Raw genomic sequence first — 23276 nt, 5'->3', positions numbered from 1 at the left:
TTGAGCTAATTGAATTCAAACTGCAGTTTCTCTTTCAGCCACAGGGAGGTGTTGCAGGCTTCAGGAGAGACTTCTCATTTACAGTAAACATTTCACTACCACAGCTTACAGCATAACACATTAAAGGACATGCAGGCTTACATCATGCCCATGTGCAGTCACCAAAAGCAGCGTTACTGTGTGAGACTAAATGACTGCTGAGCGCTGAGACTCGCTGCTGCTGCTGCTGCACATGCCTGCGGTGGTATGTCAGAAGAGTTGCAACTTATTGTGCAACTGAGAGCCAAACACTGCTTGTTTCACTGTTTGAATTCCAGTGCTGAAGTGCTTGGGCTTTGCGAGCTGAGCTGAGGCGGATGAACAGGTTTTTCTTTGCATTGTGGCGGGGAACTTTTTTTTTTTCCTTCTCTCTCTCTCTCTCTCTCCCTGTCATGGAGGCAGACTTATGTAAGAGGGGAGAGTCTTCCCACCGCCCCTCTCTGTTTTTGTTTTTCTCAATGAGCCAATGTCTCCCTGCCTAGGCCTCACAGCCTGTCCAGTAGGCCCCTTTCCTGGAAACATAGCCTAGCAGAGGCCACTCAGGGGCAGGCCTGTGAGGTGGGAGGGTGGGGTGGGGGGGCTCTTCCAGCAAATCACATGATTTGACCCTACAGTCATAGCTCTACATGAGGCTCAGATGCTGCAAGAACATTTCAGCAGCCAGTTTGTCATCAGCATGATTGGATGCGGCTTTAATGCATTTTAATGCATGGCAGAGTGCATGAGGCTGTAAGTAGACTCCGTGCATCCCCAGGTGTGACATTTTTGAAGTAGAAACACAACATCTAAAGGACAGTGTGTGTGTGTGTGTGTGTGTGTGTGTGTGTGTGTGTGTGTGTTCTACAAAGTCAGTTATGTCATTTATTTTTATGTTGTTGGCCTTAATGCCAAAATAAACTTGATGAACAGTTTTGCAGAGATTAAAAAAATATATTTTAGTATTTGATTATGCTCACCATGATATTTAAAAATGTAATATTGATAGAGTGTCAATAATGCACATGTGATAATAATTGTTTTTTTTTGTGTGCCATTTCCACAGCGATGGTTATAGACTCTCCTTTTGTAGTCTTTGCACTTATTTTAAGTTGAAGTTATTTGCCATAGATTAACATTGTAGCTATTTTTCTCTCTGTATATATATTGCAATAATATTGATTCAGTCTGACAATAATTGTTAATTGAAAATCCATTATTGTGACAGCCCTACTTGATGGAAATTCAGTGATGTGTTTCATCCAATCTAAAGCTGATGCATCGAGCTTCTTTATTGTGTGTTTGTCTTTTATATTTCCAGTTACGTTGCTGTTAGAGCAGTGGTTCTCATTCTCAAAGTGGGGTCTGGGTTCGTAGCCATGAAGCAGTCTTTGCCTTCCCAGTAGATACATCTCTGGTGTTAAACCAAAATCATTCAGTTTTAATGCTGAAAACCTGCATTTAAAAATGATCAAACTTACACAAAACTTCACAGTTTCATCAATTTATCTCGACCGTTTTGGCCAATATTAGAACACAGTTGATGTTACTAAAATAATCATTTGCTTTGAATTAGTTAATTGACCTTCATTATATAATAAAGAACACAAAGATGTGAACATTTACACCATCCAAACAAATGTCTTGTGCCCTTTACTCCCACTCATTTCAAATATGAGCCAGCAGAAGCTCTGATATGTTGTGACACATTATGCCACGTGTCTGACGTAGAAAGGCTAAAAATAATTCCCACGTAGTAATTTAAATACTAGCAGGATTAAAAGGTGGTTCTGGGAAATGTTTCCAAGAACGCCCTGGTCCCCGGCCCCCAAAAGGTTGAGAACCAGTGTGTTAGAGGTTAAAAAGTCACTGATTGATTTTTTTGTTTTTGGACAAATCTTTTGATTACCCTCGTTATGGTAGAAAGCACCGTAGTGTTTTTATCACTGTGGCTCACCAGAACTCGCTGTTTTAATGAGTTTCAATTATTAAAATCATTAACTGTGTTATTGAATTGTAAACAAAAAGCTCCACACTGGGGGGTAGAAAATGCAATAAACACTAACATGGCTTCACATGTTGACTTTAAAAAAAATGCACGGGTGCACTTATTGCTCTTAAGTGGTTGCGCTTTGGTCCTGTTAGAGCACTGGAAGATTGGTGGAGGGTTACGCCTGCAGCACCCCCTCAACCCTTAGCCCTTTTAACAGCTGCTGACCCCGCTGCTCTTTTGCTGTCTTGGAGAGGAGTACCAGAAGATGAGGGCAGCAGAACGCAGGCACTGATAATGAATTTCAAGTTGATTTAGTAAACAGTGGCATCAGCTTTAAACCACATGACATTTTCCAGCTGTGCGGCCCGTACTTGTTTTGTATATATTTTTACACCGAGCTGTCAGTGCTGCCTTAAAATGTCCCACACCAGGAATGCAAACAGCGGGGCCATTCTTGTTTATGTCTTGCATTGTGGCCGCTGTGGGCACTGGCTGAGCTCGCGGTATAATGGGCCCACATGTGTTTGGAATGGACCGTCTCAGCTGTGTAGTTATTCCTTTTATTAACAAGCTGCTTCTTCGTTTCTTCCTACAGGTTTACGGTCTGTGCCGCTTTCAGTGTGCTTTACATGTGTGTTTCGTGTGGTTAAATATAGCAGATATGTGCTGTTGCTTAATTTCACACCATATTTGCTTACTGTATGCTGCAGGGGAGAGGATCACTTTGATTTACTCAGAGGTCTTTGAGCTTTCAGAGGATGAGGAGGAGGCACTCTGCAGAACCTCCATGCTGTAAATATAAATATCTGGGGACCCGATGGTTGACCACATTGCCTAACATCATGTCAAACCCACTTCTGTTTATTTGAGCAAGGTCAAACAAATGTGTTTTAGTTCCAGCTGCTCAGAAAATCGCTATACTCGGTGTAGTGAAAATGATTATATAACACACAGGATTTGTCTGCAGTTCAATGCAACTTATTCAAATGAAAAACAACTACAACCACAACTGTTTGTGATTTTTTCCCCCTCCCTCCCGGATAAATAAGTGGATGTAAAGACAGATAGCTTTATTAAATGCCACGCTGCACGACTCTATTCCTATATGATGCAACCATCCTGCAATGTTTATGAGCAGCAGCCTCATGCTAAAGTACAGTAACTGCAGTACAGACTGAGTGCGTTATTGCGCAAATGTTCAGTGATTGCCATAACACAGTGGCTCCCAGGGCTGGGGCCGCCCCCCCCCCCTCCACCCAAGCAGTTTTAGGCAAAAAAACAAGTTTCATTTTAGTAGGAAGTGAAATGAAAGAGAAAAATGAAAGGAGCTTGGGTCATTGGTTTCACTCTGCCCTCTCTTACCTCCGTACATGAAGCTCTCCCATGTACTCCCGCATGGGGTTCTATCTCTACCAGCAAAGCCTTTCACGTCTCCATGAAGGGAAAGGTGAAAAGCTCTTCCTGTCACATGGATTAAAGGTGATTATTTCAACTTTTAAATGAATCTTGTACAATTGTAAAATACTTTGTTTTTGAAAAGAGACACTTGAATCTTCTTACAGCCAGGGTTCTTTAAAAACTCTTATGTGCTCACGTTTTACTACTGCTACAAACACAGATTCCCTGTGTATTTGTTTAGTGTTTATCACTTTTATGTCCTTCAGTGAGCCCGGTGCTGAGCTGTTCCTACTCTTTTTCTTCTAATCAGAGGTTATGACATTGGAAAAACCAGGAATTTAGGGAGGTAAAGTAAAAGTTAAGCCAGAGGAAAATGCAAATTAGAGGCAGAAATCCAAGTATTAAAAACACTAAAAATAATGATAAAGCAGTATTTGCTGAGGTGCTGGTGGGTGTGTTTATTATTCTGGGCTATAATTTAAAAAAATGGTAGCTGGTCATCTGGTTTAGAGGAATCATTATCTTTTAAAATTCATGGTAAGAGACTGATGAGAAGCCTGGAAGTTAAGTTAGCTCATGCTCGTTTCTCAGGCAGCAACCTATCTTTTGGCAGCAGATTGAAGGTTGTGCACCAGTCCCTGACTCTGCAGGTGCCAGCACTCTTAAACCCTTTGATGTCACCCATCATTGTACCTTCTACAAGAATCATTCAAATAGAAAAATACTTATTTTTTTCCGCCCCCATTTACAAAGCCATTCTTGTATATATATTATGACTTTTAAGGTTTTAAAGTTTATGTTAGAGTGCACAGCAATGCATTACCTTAGATATCTCTCTTGTGACTGTTATTATTAAGCGGTCTTGGGTGAGACAAGTATGTCATTGTATGTTTAAGCTCATGTTCTGTGATGTTTTATAAAAATGAATGCTCCTGCTTTTCCTTTTGTGTCACCTTGTTCTTGATTTTTTTTATTATAATTGTTTTAAATCTTACATATATGTGTGTTTGAATGTAGAAATAAATTTCTGCATATATTCACAGCCTTATCTTGACAGACTGCTAGTATCAGAACTGTGCAAAGCCACTTTTAAACACTGATCTGCTTTTTTATTATATATATATATACATAACTTTTATTCGGCATTTCTGTAATGTACATTTTATCTCTGTGTCCTTTTCTTGGTTGTATTTCTATCCCTGAGAGATGCCAAACAACATTTCAGAGTACCTGAGCATAGTTACACTATAGATGATTTATATTTTATGTAATTTACATTGATTTGCCCCTGACTAAATAAAGGTTTCTATAATTACTTGGACATGATCACAATTTCAGCCACCTCTGATTTAGTTTTAATTAGAATAATGCACGTGAACAAACAACAAAATAAATAAATAGCGTCCCTAGTGTTTAGTTTAATAATGAGTGTAATTTTTTTATTCCTCGTACACTCGCATGTTTCTTGATTAAGTTGTGTTCATCAGCATTCGTTTATTTATTTGTTAATAATTCACAAACAACGTGATCTCATTTGTTGTACGAGCAGCACTGGAATGTGTTCGCTGCGGCGCGTGCTGGCCGGGGAGGAATGCCTTGACCACGCCTCCCCTCCTCCCTGGCGTCCAATCAGGGCGCGGGTACCGTTTCAAGGCGCCCGCGGAGTCCCAACCGTAGAAAAACAAAACCTGGGATAACAACAAAACTCTCGTTTTACACCCAACTACGAACCAGAATTCGTTTTTCCGCGCTAGATCTTCCGTACGCGATCGATCCTCGCTGTTTTCCGTCGCTCCTAGTGGCCTCTCGGGCGATGTTGTTTATCTGTAGTAACGGGGGGCTTGAAACCGCCCTCCCTTGCCCCATTTCCTCGGTTGTTTTCCTTCTCTCGCCTGGATTCTCCATGTTGTTGCTGCAAAAGTGAGGACTCTCAAAAGAGAGGGGGGCTTCTCTGCGATATTACCAGCAATACAATCGGCACATCCGACAAGACGGGCCGCACGGAGTCTCAGATAGCGTCCGAAGAACATATCCAAGTGCCTTGCCCCCTCCCCAGGCGGACCCTCCGAGGGAAGAAGAAGAAGAAGAGGCGGCGGACGGGAGAATAATAAAGAAAGCCAGGAACAAGATAAATCCTACTCCCATCGAGGATCGTAACTGAGGCGGATGACAAGTTAACTCGGCGAATAATAACGTCAGCTTGTCAATAAAACCCAATGAGGGATGCCCATCAGTACTCGGGGACAGGATTTGAGGATTTTGAGGGCTCCGTGATTGTCAGATGGAAAGTTCTGTTATCACCCAAGTGCAAAAAGAAGACGTCCAAGTGTCACCGAAAACAGGTGAGATTGGGTGTTGTTTACATCCCAAATATTCCCAGTACTCTCTTTTATGTGTACTGTTTTCTTATAAGTGATTAGTGCGGTAAGAAATCGCGTAGTGCGCCCTTTTATTTGACAGTTGCGCGCTGCGGACGCGCGGTAAGAGAGGCGTATTACCCTTTTTTGACATCCACCACCGAGCAGAGTGTAATCTTTACATCTTCTCGCTGGAAAACACAAAGAGACCGTGCCGAAAGCTATCTTAATGTGTTTATTCTGTTTTGCCACAAACCTGTTGTTTTCCTCCACCAATCGACTGCTGTTGAATTTGGAAATAAAACCGTGAATATGAATAAATCCCTGTGTTTGTTTTTGTATCGGGGGCCAGATCACCGTGTAGTTCAATCTCCGTCACTATAGCTGAATTAATGCATCGGACGTAGGCTCAGGTACAAGTTCACAGTCTCCATTACGCACCGAGCTTAGTAGCTATTGTTGATCCAGTTTTTGCCTCTCTTTTTCTTTGGCAGTGTGTGTGCTCTTGTTGTGCAAACCCATCTTTCTGGTGTATTTTTTTTACCCCCCAAGTTGTTCTCGGTGTCGTTGCCATGCCCAGCTTTTCCAAAATAAAAAACGAGCTGCTGTATTTATATCTATCGGGTTCCAGCTCGTTTGGCAACATCCCATATCCTTCTACTACTACCACCAACACCAGGTCGAGAGAACACGGGGAGCCCTGCCTGACTGTCACCACAGGCAGCACTTACAGCTCGGTGTTTTTCAGTCTTCACAAACTACTCTTCGTGTTTTTGTTAATTGACCATGGTGGTCACATATCCGTGCGCCGTCGGTGGCTTCACGAAATAATGCTGCGCTGCTCTTTTTTTATTTATTTATTTTTAATTTTATCGTTTCATTTGACAAAACAGCCCGAGTGGGATTTGTATTACACCATGCTGTATGTTACAGGCCAAGAGAGCTTTAAGGGCTGCTGATTATACAGCAGGATTGTATAGAAATACCCGGTGCCGCGGTATTGACAGCGGAATGCACAAACACACCCCTCTGCACACGCCCGTTGTAGCGCCGTTTCAAAGATTTCGTTGTTTGCACACTTTGCTTGCGCTTGAAAGAGGCTTTGCTCGTTGATTCAGCCTCTTGGTTGTAGTTATTACAGGTCTGTAGTGCTCCAGGTCATGTGTTGGTTTTACAAAATAATTCTTCAGCATTATTCTTATTATTAATGTCATTTTGCATTGCGTGTTTTGTGAGATTAAGGGATGTTTTGGATTTTGGATCCGTGTGTGTGTGTGTGTGTGTGTGCGCCATTCATAAAGCTCTAAAAGATTAATCTCCTTCTTCTCATCTCTCCATCCTTTTACATGCAGAGGAGATCTAATGTATGCTGTTATGTCACACATGGCCAATAATGTCTTCCTGTGGAAATCAATAGGCTGATTTGCATGGCAAGATGCACATTCGTGGGCTATAAATAATGGAGGTTGTAGTTTTTCCCAGTGAAAATGCTGTGTGCAGAATTACCAAATCAAGATCCAGTGTCCTTTGTCTCCTAAACATGGAGTTGTGTAACATGCTTGTTGTTGTCTGCATTATGTCTTCAGAGTGTAGAAGTAATAAATGTATAAATCTCTGAGTATGCAGTTGTTTGTCACTCTTTTCCACACTTCCTCTTTCTAGCAGGGACTAGAGAGTGTTTATGAACTATTTTGATGGGTAAAAATTCTGCAAGTCCTCACATGAAATGCACTAGAGGGGAATCACAGGGATGTTTTTCCTCCCTTTTCTTACACTGGCGGTGGCACAAGTCTTTTTTGAGGCTGGGACGCTGGTGGTCACAGTGGCTGATCAAAGACCTGCACAGAGCACTGAGGTGTGACTGCCTGTCCGACTCGCTGGCTGCCTGACTGCCCGACCAGCTGCCTGTCTGGCTGTTCTGGCTCGCTTCAGGCAGCCCCGAAAGGTCCCCGAGTTTAAAATGGTTGGAATGTTTTCTGTCTGTCGAAAGGTACTGCTGAAAAGTGTGGGTTTTCCCGCCCTCTGTGATTATATAACATGTACCAGCCATTTCCAGCAGCAGCAGCAACAGCAGCAGCAGCAGAGGCATTAAAAACAGATTTCATGTGGAGGCTGTGCCATCCCTGTGGACAGATGGATGGTACCTTCAGGAATTAGAGAAACTCAATCTGTGTGTCACAAGCAGCTCCTGCCTAATTATCTTTTATGGATAAAGAGGAAAAAACAAACAAGAAAACATTTCAATGTGTTTGCATCAAGATTTCATTTTGGTATAAGAAAAAAGATTAGATAACATGTATCTGACCCAAGTTGTGGGCTGTAATTCAGGCCTCCACTCACCATGTTTCCCATGTTGACGACACACAGTTTCAGTGAGTGTCCGACATTACATTTTTTTACCAGTAGAGATGAAAATTTTACTAGCCCAACCCCAAAAACGCAAAATTAGTTATTGCTAGTTTTTAATCTAAATTTGCAAAATAATTAATAAATAAAACTTTAAAATAAATGTTTTGTTAGCAAAGGGCACTTCCCTCTTTAAACACACTCACAGGGAGGCTTTTTGTCATCTTTTAAGTTTACAAGAAATCTTTGCAAACGAACAGGCAGCCTTCATTTTATCTTCCTCTGGATGTAGTTGTGCCATCGCTGCGTAAAACACATCAAGTTAAAACTATCTTTGTGGACATTTTCATGTAAAAACACCAACTGGAAGAAAAAAGTCCTCCTCGTGAGGGTTCATTTTAGCCAATTTGTTTCACAGGTGAACTCAATTTGTGGAAATGCAGTAGCTGGCCAATCAGCTTGCTCCACATACCTTTTTATTGGTCCACAAACATTGGGAGCACTGGTTCTGTTGAGTGCTGCTGTTTCCTCATGAAGCGTGTTTGTGTCTCTGCTCCCGGCAGGCCAGGTGAGCCGGTCTGCCCTGAAACAGCCGCGGAGTTGCAACATCTTCAAAGCGCTTTTCTGTTGCCTCCAAGCTCAGGATGGCCCCAAATCACCAGCACTGCCGCCGCCGCCACCGCCGCCATCACCCTCCCAGCAGGGATTGCTGGAGTCACAGGAAAATGGGATGGTTGTCAAGGTAACAGTATTCGCATTTCAGAGATATTTCCGCACAGCTGAAATCAATTTGAAGACCTCAGCTTCAGCCCCTGCCTTTACTTTTGTTTATTTAAGATCTTACTTCCTTGTTGCACACACCCACACACAGACACACACACACTGCTTGCCAGAAAAGAGGTGTGTGAATAGTTTAGCCATCTGTACGGATAAACTTAACACGCTGTTGTAAAACTGCACTTATTATTGTTGTCGTCTTTTTACAACTAAAACCACCGCTGCACCTGCTCTAAACGTCTTGAAAGCTAACCGCAACTGTCTGTGGATATGGAATCACTTTGATGTTCTCGCTTTATCCCCCCACCCCCCCGAAGGAAGATAAGAAATGAGAGAGTGACTATCAGTCCTTTAGGCAGGCATGAGCAGGCAGAGAATCGGTGTATTGTGTTCCTCATAATTGCTGAGGTGGAGGGGAAAAAAAATAAAATAAAGCTCAGAGCGCTTGCTGGCCACGCTGGTGAGCGCTGTCAGCTTGATTAGGGCTTCACCACCATGTTAGGGGTATTTTAATGAGATGCCATGTTTGTTCATGTTGAGGAGTGTCCTCCAGCATCAGGAGCAAGCAGCATCTGTAGGACCCTGGTTATTGTCTGCCAGGCTCCTACTGATATGAAACAAAATTAAACATTTGGCACCGCTAGCTTTGTTTCATTTGGTTTCTTGTGTTTAGTTGAACAAAATTGCTCTAGCAGTCTCCCAGCACCCCCTCCCCAGCATAGTCTTTCCTCGATCTTAATTTGCCATCTGTAATAGATAAGCCATTTCTGTTATGTAATAAAATTAATAATTAATTTCACTTTGCCTCTTCTCATAAAGAGGCTGGAATGAAACAAAACTAAGAGTGTGTGTGTGGGGGGGGCTGGCTATCTGAAAATGAGTTTGAATCAAGGTTATCGTTTTCCCCTGCAGGTGAATTCCTGTTGAGTTTGACAAGATGCATTGGAGAAATACTGCAAAAAAGACACATGCTAATCATAAAGCTATACCACACAGAGGCTGTTACAGTAAATCCTTAAACTTCCACACATGCATGCTTAACAAAAACCAGTATAATCGAATTTCCCCAGAGGTAAAAATCCAGACCAAGCTTTCAGGTTTTCCATATAACTCAATGCCCTGTTGGCTACTTTGTGTTTCTCAAGTGTAATGATGAATATGACAGTCTACATGCATTTCTTTAGCTATCTGAACCAAACCTGCTGCCTGAGGTGACGGCCCAGGACCAAGGGAAGCTGTGTGTGGTCATAGACCTGGATGAGACCCTGGTGCACAGCTCATTCAAGGTACCGCTAACACCGGCCCAACATTATTTCAGCATGTTTACCCATGTCAGTTGGTGATTTGATGTTTCAGCTTTTCCTTCCTGCAGAAATGACAGTTGTATTTGGGTAACATTGATTAAACGACCGCCTGTTTATTGGGCGTGTTTCTGCTGCGATTCTTTGTTTCTCTTAGAAAAGTCGTCGCATGTGTTTGAGGAACATCAAAGCGAGTCATATTCTATTTGTGTAGCCTATGTGCTGTGATTTATGGCAGCGATGAAGAGCCTGGTTCTTGCTGTTCAGCTGTTATGTAATGCCATGTGAATGTACACAGCGTGGCTCATGTGAATGAGCATGCCAACCATCTCCCTCTGTGTTCTCCCTCCAGCCTATTAGTAATGCAGACTTCATCGTGCCTGTGGAGATAGAGGGGACCACACACCAGGTAAACTACTCTGTACGAGTGCCTTTCCTGTAAGGGGGTGGGGGGGTGTATGTATGTTGATGTGTTTGCAGTGGTTGCTGAGCTGAAAAGGGATGGGTCAGTTAAGTTTTTTCTTTTTTTTTTTTTTTGTTTTGTTTTAAGATGGTTAAACAGAGCCCTCTAGTGGCCAGAATTTGAACAAGACTGCACAAGTCAAAGTGGATGCATCAGCAGGAAAATGAGTCATTTCAGCTAAAATGTCATTAATAATTGATACAGTGCCTCTGCAAGGAAGATTTTGAAATGAATACACAAGTATAGCATTGTGTTGATCTTTGGGGCACAAGGTCTTAAAGTTGGACGTGTGGAAATATTAACTAAGAAATGTGATTCGAGCAACCCCGTGTGATGGTAAGGAATCCTGTGGGCCTCTGCCTGGTTCAAGTAATCCAGGATAGGCTGGTTAACACTGCACGGCCTATTCTTGATTACTTGTTTCAGGAACTGGCCATTAGCAGCTGACGGATGGAAATGAATCGTGCAGATGAACAAAAACATGGAAATCCCTATTAAACCTTCACGCTTTACAGACTAGTTGATCTTGCAACTGCATTGATAATGGACATGGCACAGAATCTTTCAGAAGTGAGAGATGCACTTTTTTTGTTTAATTTAAATTGTATGTTGTGTACTTTTATTTCCACTTGAACACTTACAAGATCCCAAAGCAAGCTGCCAGTTTAAGAAGTTATTGCTGCACTGATCTTACCAATTATCTGTAGTGTCTGGAAGACTAATAACTACCTTCTCTTTAAAGTGTTCTCCATGTATTGGATATCTTTAGGATTGGCATATTTCTCTTTATCTTGTGCTAAGTCTGCATTTGTTTCAGCTTCCTGTCTTGATAGTGTATTGTTTAAAGGTGATAGCTTCCTTATCCTGTTTCCCAGTTAGTTTTAAAAACTTGTGTGAAATCAAGCTGAGGCATAATTATTTTTATAAGACTTAACATATTCTAAGCTCTACTTTACAAAAAAAGCCTTGTCCTAGACCTCTTGAGCACTAAAATTTTTTTTTTTTTTTTTTTAAATATACTTTAAGCTTCATTGGCAGTATTTGGTTAAATGACAATCATGTTTGTTGAGCTGTTCACCAACCTCTTGCTTCCCTTTCAGGTGTATGTGCTGAAGAGGCCGTATGTGGACGAGTTCCTGCAGAGAATGGGCGAATTGTTTGAATGTGTGCTGTTTACAGCCAGTCTCGCTAAGGTACTTCACATCAGATACTGACAGTGATCCTGAAATTAGATGCTGGAATAAAACATGAAGATCTTTGTTTAGCTGATGTCTGATCTATCAGATCTGCTTTCTCTCACCTTTTTAGTTCCCTCTCTTACTCTAACGTGCTGGTAGACACCTTAGTGAACACCCACACCCTCCATGCTTAAAGGAATAGATGGGTGTCAGTTTATACACAACTCTTCTTAAAGTCTTAGTGCCAGCTGTGTCCCAGCTTAATATTCTGTAGCAGCTTGGGACAGCTTAGCCCAGCCTTGTACATCCCTGCTCTTCCCTCACCTGCTACCCAATCCTCCCACCAGTACGCAGACCCGGTGACGGACCTGCTGGACCAGGGAGGAGTATTCCGGACCCGGTTGTTTCGGGAATCTTGTGTATTCCACCAGGGCTGCTATGTCAAGGATTTAAGCCGCCTAGGCAGAGACCTCCACAAAACCCTCATCCTGGACAACTCTCCTGCCTCTTACATATTCCACCCAAATAATGCTGTGAGTTTGGACCAGTCTCTGCAAATCTGGTGCACACTGCCTTTCATAAAGGACTTAGTTGGTTGTATGTGTCAAATTTAGCTGTCTGAGAACTTGAACCACAGAAGTGAATTGGCTGTATTTGATCAATCAAGCCAACAAATTATGAATCTGTCTGTACTAGGAAAAGGTTTTCCTGACCAATATGATGTAAAACCGCCAAACTAAACACTTGTCTTTAGATCTCTTTTTCCTGAAACAAAAGGTAAAATTACTTTAGTTATCATAGGTTGCTGTTAAGGAAGGGTTGAATTGGCTTTGTGTTTACTTGGTGCACGCTTAGCTAGGGTAGATGCACCTTATATAATCGAGTGTTTCTTTGCCCCAGATTCCGGTGGTGTCGTGGTTTGACGACGTGGATGATGCTGAGCTGCTAAACCTTCTTCCTGTGTTTGAAGATCTTAGCCAAGCTGATAACGTTTACACCCGGCTGGACCAGCTTCGTGGACAATAGCTTTCAACAGACCTGCTCGACTCCAACGGGAGCAGCAGCGCTAAAGTTGACTAAAATAGCCACATGTATTCAGAACATAGACATAAGTTTCCAGACTGTTCTCTTTGCCTGCGCACAATCCTTCTGTTTAGAAAACTGCATTGGTATGAGGTCAAGGAAATTCTAAGCCTGGGGAAAGATTGTTGGCTCAATTGAAAGTGTATGTCACAAAGTGAGGCCTCTCCTCTGATCCACAGTGCTGACAATAATCACAAATCACTACTTTTAAGCACCACGACAGAGCTGCAAACAACAAAAAAACACCAACCAAAGCACTCCCATCACAATCACTCAGTTGGTATGAATTTTAAAGGGGTTCTTTTGCCAAAGCAGAAGCCTGCCTGTCCTGACTTGACTTTTGGACATTGTTTTTTGTTAATTGTGCCTTGTATGGAACAACAAAAACACCTTTTCTAATAAACGATTTTATACCTTTCATTTTAATAGGCTGTTTTATAAGGAAATCTATTTTTAAACGGTCAGCGCGGTTCCTCTATGCAACCCAGTTCTGTGATCACATGGACAGTACCTCTTGCGTCGCCAGTCAAGCAGACATTACTGTAGCCTTATTTAACTATAAATGGGTGTCAAAACAAGTGTATTTAGTCATTTGTATCATGAAAGTGGTTTCTACATAACATGCAATATAAATCCTAAGTGGTCAAATTGACATTTGATACTATTGGTTATAAAGTTGGATAAATGGGGTGAAATCTCGTTTTTGGTCCTTTAAAAAACAGACACTGGAATTATTATTTTTTTTAATTATTTGTTTTTCATAGGACACATTTATTTCTAAATGCCACAGTTTTAAGTCATAGCTTAATATTTCATTTGTTACTATAATTCTTCTATTGCTCAATGGCAAACAACTTGCACTTTTATATTGACAGTGCTGTAAGTAAAAGCTGTGCCTTTTGAAATTAGGACAGAATGGTGTTTTGCCTGAACAGAGATTTGTAGGCATACACACTGATGTGTCATGCTGAGCGTGAGAAAACACTGTCAGGAGCAAGTTTAATGCCAGGGGCTGCGGTACTTGCAGTGCAACACTTGAAAATATCAAATTTGATATATTTGGGTTTCTTTTTTTTTTCTTTTTCTTTTTTTTTAAACGTGTCTTTTTCTATATTTATTGGCCAAAAACTCGTGTCCAGTACTTCATAATGCTCAACCCTGTGTATTGTAATCCGTTTGCCTGTTTTGAGGCTGGCCTTGTGTTTAACTGTTTTATCTGTGCCTAAATCATGCACGTTTTGCTGTCAGAATTAACTATACAAAACCTTACAGTTAAATCGGCGATCGGATGTAAAGAGATTCAATCATTCAAGCAAACATACATTTGAAATCCAGTACCACAGAGATTTTGAGAGGTTTTGTTTTTTTTTTTGGGGGGGGGGTTGAATGGTTTTTTTTCTATGATGTTTTATGTCTGCATGTCAACTAGTGAAACATGACAATGAGAATATTGAAACCAGTTGTGATGACCAAAAGTATTTGTTTAAAGTCACAATTTGTCTTTGTATGAGAATAAATCCAGAACTAAATTTTTCTCTACCTGGTCTGACCAAAACTCTAAAAGACCTGCTACCAATTTTTATTTTCAAATAGGTTTTATTTTCAAATAAAAATTGGTTCTATTTTACTACCTTTGCGTATGTGTGTTTTATGCCATGTTACAAAGAAAATCACTGTAGTGTATTAAATATCTTTAAATATTTGATTAAGTTTTTACATCTAATGAAAGAAAAATTACATGTTTGTACAGTATATAGTACTTTTTTGACCAACTTTACTAAGGTGCTGTTTTTAGGGAAACATTTGGGAACCAAATTACTCTTTTTTGTCTTTTTTTTAACTTCATTTCAGAGCAGAGAATAATTTGTTTACTCGTTTAGAGTTCTAAAAAACGACCATCGTACAATTCGTACTTAAAAAGAAATAACATAATAAAGATGATACAGGCTTTTGTGGACTATTTAATTTAGGATTTTTCTTAAATGGATAAAGCGAAAGAAAGAATTTAAAGCTTAATTGGGAACTAATTTACACGTCGAAACATTTCATTGACCAAAATTAATGTTTAGTGGAAGCTACTTCAAGTATTAAATTTAATAAATATTTAAGATGTAACCATAAAGAAACACATTTTTTGCACATTTTTCTTTTCTTTTGCAGAGCTTAACAACTAAGTAACTTATACAATACAAAGTGCTATATTTTTGTCATTATAAACTATAATTGCATAGGCTACTTTTGGTATAATGACTAAAACATAAGTGAAAACATTTCACATGTTGCATGCAGTTGCACCATTCGTCATGACTGATATCTCGGTCATATCATCGAACTTATATTTACACTCTTATATCCTCCTTATTTCGGTTTGATTAGAAACCGTTGAGACGGTTAAGTGGTTTCTTTACAGCGTTTATTTTGTGATCAAACAAACGTTGTTTTTACAGCACTAAAGACGCTTTGCTGATGATATCAGTTACATTTTGTGTCGGCCATTTTAGGTGCACCGGTGACATTCTTCGATGACAAACCAGGCAGTGCAGCATAATATAAATGTTATTCGAAAGTGAAGAGAAAATAACTTGTAACGTTTAATGTTTTTGGAAAAAAGAATTCATAATTACAAACAGCTAGTTGGCTCATTAAATCGCATTAGATAGCCGGTGATTTGTCGTACTTTCGACCTCGCTGCGCGTGACTGGACTACAATCTTCTGGGCGTTTCCATGGTGACATCAGCAGGCTGCCGTGAGCTGACACGTACGGTTTTGTTTTAGAAAAAAACTTAACTGTAAAGCAGAGAAAAGGAAACAGCTCGTAACAGAGAGGTAAGTAATATGCAGGTACAAATGCAACCGTTTTGTGCTTATCGTTTTGTCGTGTTAACTGGGGCTGAAAATAACCGAAGAAAGAAGGGAGACGTCGAACTGTGTCGTTAGCTCGCCAGGCTTCTTGTTATTTGACGGGTACTGGCTAGCAGCGTTAGCTATTAATACATTCCCAGGCGTCTGCTTTTTGGCTGTCTGGTGCTCAGCTATCGTGTCGAATGGCTTATTCTCGTATTTCTGTAAGAATAAGTAGTTCAAGCAGTCACCATGCTTCCCGAATCGGAGGCATGGCGACTACTAAACAGGTTGTTAGCATGTTTGTGTGCTAGTTATGGCATAAAGCTTGACATTTAAAGCTAACCTGTTGTGTAACTTCATCAAAGTAGACTACGCACTTCTAATCTTCTGTGTGAATTTCCTTAATAATGAAAGTAAGAATCACATTATTTTCATAGCTTAGACTCCCAGTTGCTAAATTAAAGGTTTAGATTTGCTGGAAAATAAAGAGTATGGGGTTCGTAGAAAGGCCCTTGTCATTGTTCTAATGTTACTATTCATGTTATAGTGATAACGAAATCGCCCTATGTATGAAATTTTAGTGTGAGACGCTTGTATAGCTGTTGAAATTGCTGCAATGTAAAGGTACATACCTCACTCTGAGTTGCTCAGTCACTTTCATTAAAACTTTGAGTTGTTTCTCTACAACTTTAGACACCGACAACAGCTTCACGATACACAGCTCTTTTCAAAAAGCAAATTACTTTTGTGAAACTGAAATAATTATGCTTTTGCACCAGTGCATTACATGCAAGCAACCAGATATTAAGTTTTAAACTCAATAAGTTGGCAATATTTAAAAATGCTAATTTGTTGGTTCAAAAAGTTAGGGTAAGCTTAATTTAAGAATGTTGTGCTGTGCTATCTTATACTGATTGTGCATTGCTAAAGAGAGAGAAAACACACGAACTTAAGGGTATGAGAATGTAAACATAAAGCAATATTCTGAGGTGCTTTTTAATTTTAAAGGATCTTCACAAAACCTTAGTTTAACAAATTAAACTTATAACTACTAAAACTACTAGAAGAAAATATAAATATGGATATCTGAAGTATTTTTTTTTAAGAAAAGTAAGAGAAATTGTACACAACACATATCTCTCACTTTGTTTTGAGACTGATCAGGTTTTTGTCATGTGTCCTATACACTGCACAGTTTGACAGATTTAACATTTTTAAATGTAATTTTACTTGATAGGTGTGATGCACTTTAACACAGTTCCTACACAGAGCATGAAACTGATGTGCTGCAGTTTAGCTATCTCAGCTTTTTTAGCATATCTGTGCCCCATACACCACAGTTACAGTTAGACTGATTGCACCATTCATGTAGGTTACTGCAAAATAACATTTACAGTAGCCTGTAAATGCAGTAAGAGTACATCAAGTGAAACTTGGGAAATGCATGACATAAGGAAAGAATGGATAAAATGCATTAAAATCTGAGACCAAAATGTACTTTATCTAATAAACTGATCATAATTATGAATAAAAATGTAACACAGTATCACAACTGAAATAATAATGGATAAATACCCATGTGAGTCACATTATTTAGAAATATTAAAATTATGTAGTCATTTAAACAAGCGTGCACAATTGTTGGCATTCTTGTGCTTTTACGGTGTAGTAGTAGTTTTGTGTATGAAGGCCCAAGAAGATTACATTCAAGTTTTTAATTAAAAGAAGAACAAAGTGTGGTATTCTGCGCATAAAAATACCTTTTAAAACTGATCTTAGTAAATGCATTCTTAATCTCCTCAAAAACAAAAGTGCACCTACACAATTGAGCTAAATCTCCCAATCCTTACAGGTTTCGGAATAGCACATTGCATGCTGTGTTGCCTTGTTGTAGGCAGCGAGAAAAGTACTGGGGTGCTGTGTCTGAGTGTGAAGAAGTAAGTTGTGTTATAAAATTAGAAACTGAGTGTAAAGAGGAGAAGGGTTTGGCACACTTGGTGAATATTTTGGCTGCAAGTGTTAGTGGCATCAGTAATCACCGTTACTATTTAAACATTCAGAGAAAACTGCAAAGATATACCCAGTTTCTTTCCACTAATCATTAACAAATGGTTGCACTTGTACTACCTGCTCCAGGCTTACAGTCATCATGATAGAGGAGTTTTTACTCTTACTGTTTTAAGTGGAGCAGCAGTTTAATTTACGTTCATATCTGTTAAGAGAAGACAGCGTTTCATCAGAAGTCTCATCAGATCTCAGTCCCTGATTTCACCATGAACGTGTTTGACCGCAGCATCAACATTGATGCCCTCTTCAAGTTCTCCCAAATGTACGTAAACAATTCATGTGGTAATGAAACGGTCGTCATGGTCTGCTTTTTAACTTGCCCTTTCATCACTCATGCCTCGTTCATGTATTATCCCTCTTCCTGCAGATCTCATTCCACCCAGGTGCACTTGAAGAATGTGTACTCAAGCTTGGCAGTTTGTATGTTTGTGGCCGCTGCCGGCTCCTATGTCCATGTCGTCACACGCCTCTTTCAGGTAAGCATAACGAGATGCCGCTTGGCCTAGCTGTACATGTACCTGTAGATGGTCTCCTACAGGAAAGTTTGTTTTATCCTCCTATGCTAATATAATAACATAAATTTTACCCATCTAGGATTTGAAACTATCAATCTCAGATATTCAGTATATCACTATGCAATATCTGTTACATGTCAGATTAATAAAAAAATATATTTGGTTACAGCTAAATAGAAGGGTACTCTGTCTTTATGTAAAACAAAGGGAAAAAAGTAGTCCTAGTACTGACAGCACTTTTATTTTCTAAATATTTTATTTTATAAATGTTGCCTTATAAAGGTCTGCAGCACTTCATTATATGGATGCTGATCTCCACAGTGACCCTAAATCAAACACAGTCACACAGCTAAGGTGGGAAGTTAGTCCAACAAAGACCAGCTAAACTTTCATTACTGATATTTATTTATTTCATGTGTTTATTATTATTATTATTATTATTATTATTATTATTATTATTATTGATGACAAGCTCAAAATTTGTTGCACAAATTTCTCTGGGGATGTTCTGCTGTTCTTCGGGCACATTTTAAGCTCTTTTTTTGTCCTCTGTTTCTCTTTAAAACACCCCAAAGGTGTTTGCTACTGGATTTGAGTGAGGTAACATGTGTCCATTCTGCTACAGTCTACTTCCTCTGTTAGTTGTCTGCAGCCAGGCAGGCAAGTTGTCACCCAGTATTTTTGGTATTCCTAACAGGCATACCTGTAACCATCCATAAATCCAGACTTTTCCAATACTCCTCAGGCTTCTTTTTATATTCATTGCATTTTTTAAATTCTTGGATGTCATCTAAAGCAGCGGTCACCAACCTTTTTTTGCGCCATGGACCGGTTTATGTCCGACAACATTTTCACGGACCGGCCTTTAAGGTGTTGTGGATAAATACAGCAAAATAAAACCAGTATCGGTACAAAAAGATGGGTTGGGGACCGCTGATCTGAAGAGAATAACATTATGCAGTCACTTTCATGCTCTGTCATAGAAAGTGTTTTTCTCCCTCTGATAATCCTCCTGCCAAGCCTGAAGCACAAGGGTCAGATTGTGCAAGCACTCGGTCAGTGACATTGTGGTAGTAGGAAAGACATCCGAGCTCGACTAGTGGCCTATTCTGTACCTTGTGATTACTGCTTCAGCTATGTTCTGACTGATTTCTAGTTGTTAACAGAACTTCATGTGTCCCCTTTTCCTCTTTTATGAAGAGCTTGCAATCAAGTTTCAATTCCTCAAAGTTCTTTCACATGTGGAGCTGTGATGCAGACAGCCCATGTGTCCAAACCTAGAAAGCTCTGGAACAACCTATTTCATAATCATATTTATTCATTAAGGCTGATTGAGCCCATGATTTTCAGTGAGTTGTGTTTCAATAATCAACATTTTCTAACTTGTGTGAAGTAATCATAGGTGTAGCCTATTTTGAAGCCTGTATTTCCAGTGTAGTGTGTCTCTCCCTTCACCCTGGATCATGGAGTGGTGTTGGATGACTTTGCGTGATGAGTCTTTCCTTCATCAAAAACAAGCGGCTCATGATAGGTACTGATGTTGGCGTAACAGAAAGTTACAAATATTTATGTTCTGGCATCAAACTGGTTTAAATGCAGTGAAGATGTTTCAATAGTCCATCAGAGAGGAAGTTCCCTCAACTGAGTAAGTAATTCTTTTTATAGAACTATAAAAGAAGTATTTGGAAGTATATAAATCTGTATTTTAGTTTTTGCATTACTGCTTGGTTCACAAACCTAAATCTGTCAAAACAATCATCAGTCAGTAAAAAAGAAAAATAGGCGTGGCAGTCTCATGAAAATGAGTAAGATCTCAGGTACGACTCAGGCCATGTTTGTCATTTATAACAGGCACGTCTTCACGTCTTGTACCCACGCTCACACAGGAAGCGGCTTCAAGCAGCCACAGGCAAAATAACTACTGACAATGCAAAGTAGCCGGGTCCCAGGTGAGGTGAGGAATTGAAGCCACTGCTATTAAGAGCACATGATTGCAGTGATTTCCCCCCATTTCCATTCCCTTATTTTGTGAATTCGTGTTGCAAAACAAATTTCCACAAGGAAAGTAAATGTGACCAAAAGGCCTGCGTTTGCATTGTTTTTGGCAGACCTGAGGGAAAGTTATGGAAATCCAGCCTGCTCAGATACTATGGAGTCCAAAAAGCCAGCTGATTGGGTGGTTTGAGCAGGAAAGAGGAGGCACAGTTCAACACAAAGAGGATGTGTGTGGGGGGGGAGGGACATCAGACATAAAGTAAATAAGTGGGCCAATTTAAAAAGACAAACAGTGGCTGCAGTGGACAGTTTTCATTGTTTAAACACTTGGTTTCACTTCGCGAAAAAGTTCTTTCGCTATTATGTCTTCTCTCCACAGCATGACCAAGAATAGCCCACATTACTGGTTGTTCCACATATTTTTATGCCCTCCAAGTCACAGTACACAACTACAATATGTACAACTAACATACCAGACATGTTGAGCATGACATCTTTGTTTTTGATTATTCATTTAACTTTACAAGTAACTTCCCAAGTTTTGATGCAGTTTCAACCAGTCTGTCATTTAACTGATTATTGCACAGAGATGTACTCACTTGTGTTGTGTAGTGTTTTTACTGGACAGAATAACACCAAATACTGACAGCTTTTCTTCAGCAAGTCTGCTGCTGAGGTGGCTTGTTTGAGATGTAGTTTTCTACTAATACGATTCTGCTCTTTCTTTGTTTTGATTTGGTTTGTTTTTTGTTTTTTTTTCCATTACATTTGAAATTCAGGTAGTTTCCAGAGTAAGTTTGACAGTTTCGGTTTTGTTTTTAATGTTCGAAAAGTTTTACTTTCGATTGTGTTTGTCAAGGGGAAGATTTTATAGCTTCAGAATGAATAAAACAGGACAAACAGATCACATTTTAAAAGTCTCAATAGGTAGACAAGGCTTCTCAAAGTGACAAATACTAAGACTAAAGAAATTTCCTTTATATTTGTTTTATTAAGTCAGTAAGAACATAATAGTCTTTGTTTGTTTTTTTTATCAGGTTTTTATTCCAGTTCAGTTACCTAAAATACTTCTTAAAGCTTGATTTAACTATAATAACCTTGATCCTGACCTTATTCTCACGGTAGCAGATTATGGTTGTTTACACCATCATGTGCTGCTGTAGATGATGGTGTAAACAACAGGTGGTATTTACTGTCTAACAGATCTTTTTCTCCCCTTAAGGTTTAAATACTGTGAGAAACCTTGGTTGTATTTGTTTTTTGTTGTTGTGGGGTTTTTTGTTTTTTTTTTTCCTCTTTGTGAAGTATAGAAGGTCATCGATGGTCATCTACAGTGAGCATTATCACCACTAAGCCACTCAGCACATACTTTGAAGCTTAGTCACCTCTATCCCATGTTTGATGTGATAACAACAACAGCTTTTAGAAGAAAATGGGGGGGGGGGGGAGTCTCACCATTCATCAGCCATCTTAGATTAAGTCTGAGCAGGGCTTTTAAGCCACTATTTAAGTTAATTGGGACAGCCAATTTAAAAAGTTATTACTGGGAGTCGAAAGTCAAATCTAAATTAAAAGAGGTAAGTGTCTCTGTAGTTATTTGGTAGCAAGACTTGGACGTAAAGACTGAAAGACGTAGGTGACAAATTGGAAGGAGCACAGACATTTAAAACCACTGGCAATAAAGAAGTCCAGACGCTTTTCTTTGCAAGCTCCTTTGACTACGATGACCTGGATGACTGAGAACCTTCACAGACACTGGCAATAACCATGAAAGAAAATCATGCACACATGAAGAGACACCATAGAGCAAATGGCCATAACAGAAGCATTTATTGCGCATCACAACTCTGCAGGTGCATTTCAGATAATGCTCGTACAATGGGTCAAAGTACATGTCTGTAATTTGAATCTGAATTTTTATATAAGTAGTTTATTAACACCTTGTAGCTTTTTTAAAATAATGTGAGTATTGTCTTGGCCACAGTACTGGTACCTGTGTTTACCCTGTACCCCTGTTTTTTAGGGTGGTGTGCTGTCTGTGCTTGGATCCCTGGGGTTGATGTTCTGGCTTGCCATGACCCCCCACAACCCTGAGACAGAGAAGAAGAGACTGGCTATCCTCGCAGGATTTGCCTTCCTCACAGGTAAGTTCACAATGTGTTACTGTTTGTGTGCTCAGAGGTGAATGGTCTGTAATTATGCAAAAGCCTAACACAGTGTTTACTCACCAGGTGTTGGCCTTGGACCCACACTGGACTTTGTCATCTCTGTCAATCCGAGGTAAGTGACAGATTAAACTTTGTCTGCTAACAGCTCAGTGAGTGAAAGTTAGTCACATAAATCTGAACCTCTTTATGCAGCTCTAAGCAAACCAAAGAGTCAATAAAGAACATATTATTTATTTGTCCTGGTATTCTTCTCCTCAGTATCATTGTGACTGCCTTCATGGGAACCTCTGTGATTTTCATCTGCTTCACTCTCAGCGCCCTCTACGCCAAACGCAGGACCTACCTGTTCCTTGGAGGTAATTGTGCTATCTGCCACCCATAACTAAGACAGTTTACATCAGTTTTTGTCCATAAGACAGATTATAATTATTGTAAACTCAGGGTTCACGCTGTAGTTTGTGGATCCAAAAACAAGTGGTTTTATTTAATTTTTTTTATATTTAGTCATCTGATATTAGAAAGTTTAAACAAATACTAGATGATATAAAATCCACAAACTCTATACCTGGTAGCTACTGAATGAGTTCAGGCAGAAACGGTGCTTATATATTCCTGGCATACCTTCTTCTCATTACTGCTAAATACCCTCTAAAAATTGTATTTATTTATCTATTTATTTATTTTTAAATCAGCCAATTAAATACAAATGAAACCCCTCAAATGATATTCGCTGCCCTGATCTGAAAAAACCTTTGTACAAGATCTCCAGTTTACT

The 23276-nt window shown here is 39.7% G+C and overlaps 2 protein-coding genes across 3 annotated transcripts in view; both read left to right on the top strand.

Moving 5' to 3' along the window:
* The first annotated feature begins 4830 nt into the window (after positions 1 to 4830).
* On the top strand, positions 4831 to 13331 carry ctdsp2 (CTD (carboxy-terminal domain, RNA polymerase II, polypeptide A) small phosphatase 2). The gene is made up of 7 exons (XM_005741037.2): positions 4831 to 5748; positions 8673 to 8851; positions 10071 to 10172; positions 10540 to 10596; positions 11751 to 11843; positions 12176 to 12361; positions 12729 to 13331. Exons 1-7 carry the CDS (start codon positions 5688 to 5690, stop codon positions 12852 to 12854), a joined length of 804 nt encoding a protein of 267 aa, XP_005741094.1. The 5' UTR covers positions 4831 to 5687; the 3' UTR covers positions 12855 to 13331.
* A 2028-nt stretch (positions 13332 to 15359) lies between these two features.
* The window catches only part of tegt (testis enhanced gene transcript (BAX inhibitor 1)), a 13171-nt gene continuing 5254 nt past the window's right edge, over positions 15360 to 23276 (top strand). Inside the window, exons 1-7 of one of the 2 annotated variants that reach the window (XM_005741035.2) lie at positions 15360 to 15738; positions 17609 to 17693; positions 17977 to 18085; positions 18191 to 18299; positions 22357 to 22477; positions 22565 to 22613; positions 22760 to 22857. In XM_005741035.2, coding sequence (XP_005741092.1) covers positions 18030 to 18085; positions 18191 to 18299; positions 22357 to 22477; positions 22565 to 22613; positions 22760 to 22857 — 433 coding nt within the window. In that variant the 5' untranslated portion in view covers positions 15360 to 15738; positions 17609 to 17693; positions 17977 to 18029. The remainder of the gene's footprint in view (positions 15739 to 17608; positions 17694 to 17976; positions 18086 to 18190; positions 18300 to 22356; positions 22478 to 22564; positions 22614 to 22759; positions 22858 to 23276) is intronic. The other variant, XM_005741034.2, reaches the window with a different exon arrangement.

Source organism: Pundamilia nyererei, unplaced genomic scaffold (assembly GCF_000239375.1).
Source record: "Pundamilia nyererei isolate P.nyererei 1_Seehausen unplaced genomic scaffold, PunNye1.0 scaffold00106, whole genome shotgun sequence".
NCBI classification, from domain to species: Eukaryota; Metazoa; Chordata; class Actinopteri; order Cichliformes; family Cichlidae; genus Pundamilia; species Pundamilia nyererei.
This window is presented reverse-complemented; position numbering and strand designations above follow the sequence as displayed.

What these genes read in the sequence shown, in the direction of transcription:
- ctdsp2 (XM_005741037.2), top strand. Translation starts at nt 5,688, where the DNA reads ATGGAAAGTTCTGTTATCACCCAAGTGCAAAAAGAAGACGTCCAAGTG. An exon ending in TAGAGGGGACCACACACCAG is followed by an intron (nt 10,597 to 11,750) that starts GTAAACTACTCT and finishes CTTCCCTTTCAG; the next exon opens with GTGTATGTGCTGAAGAGGCC. An exon ending in TTACAGCCAGTCTCGCTAAG is followed by an intron (nt 11,844 to 12,175) that starts GTACTTCACATC and finishes TCCTCCCACCAG; the next exon opens with TACGCAGACCCGGTGACGGA.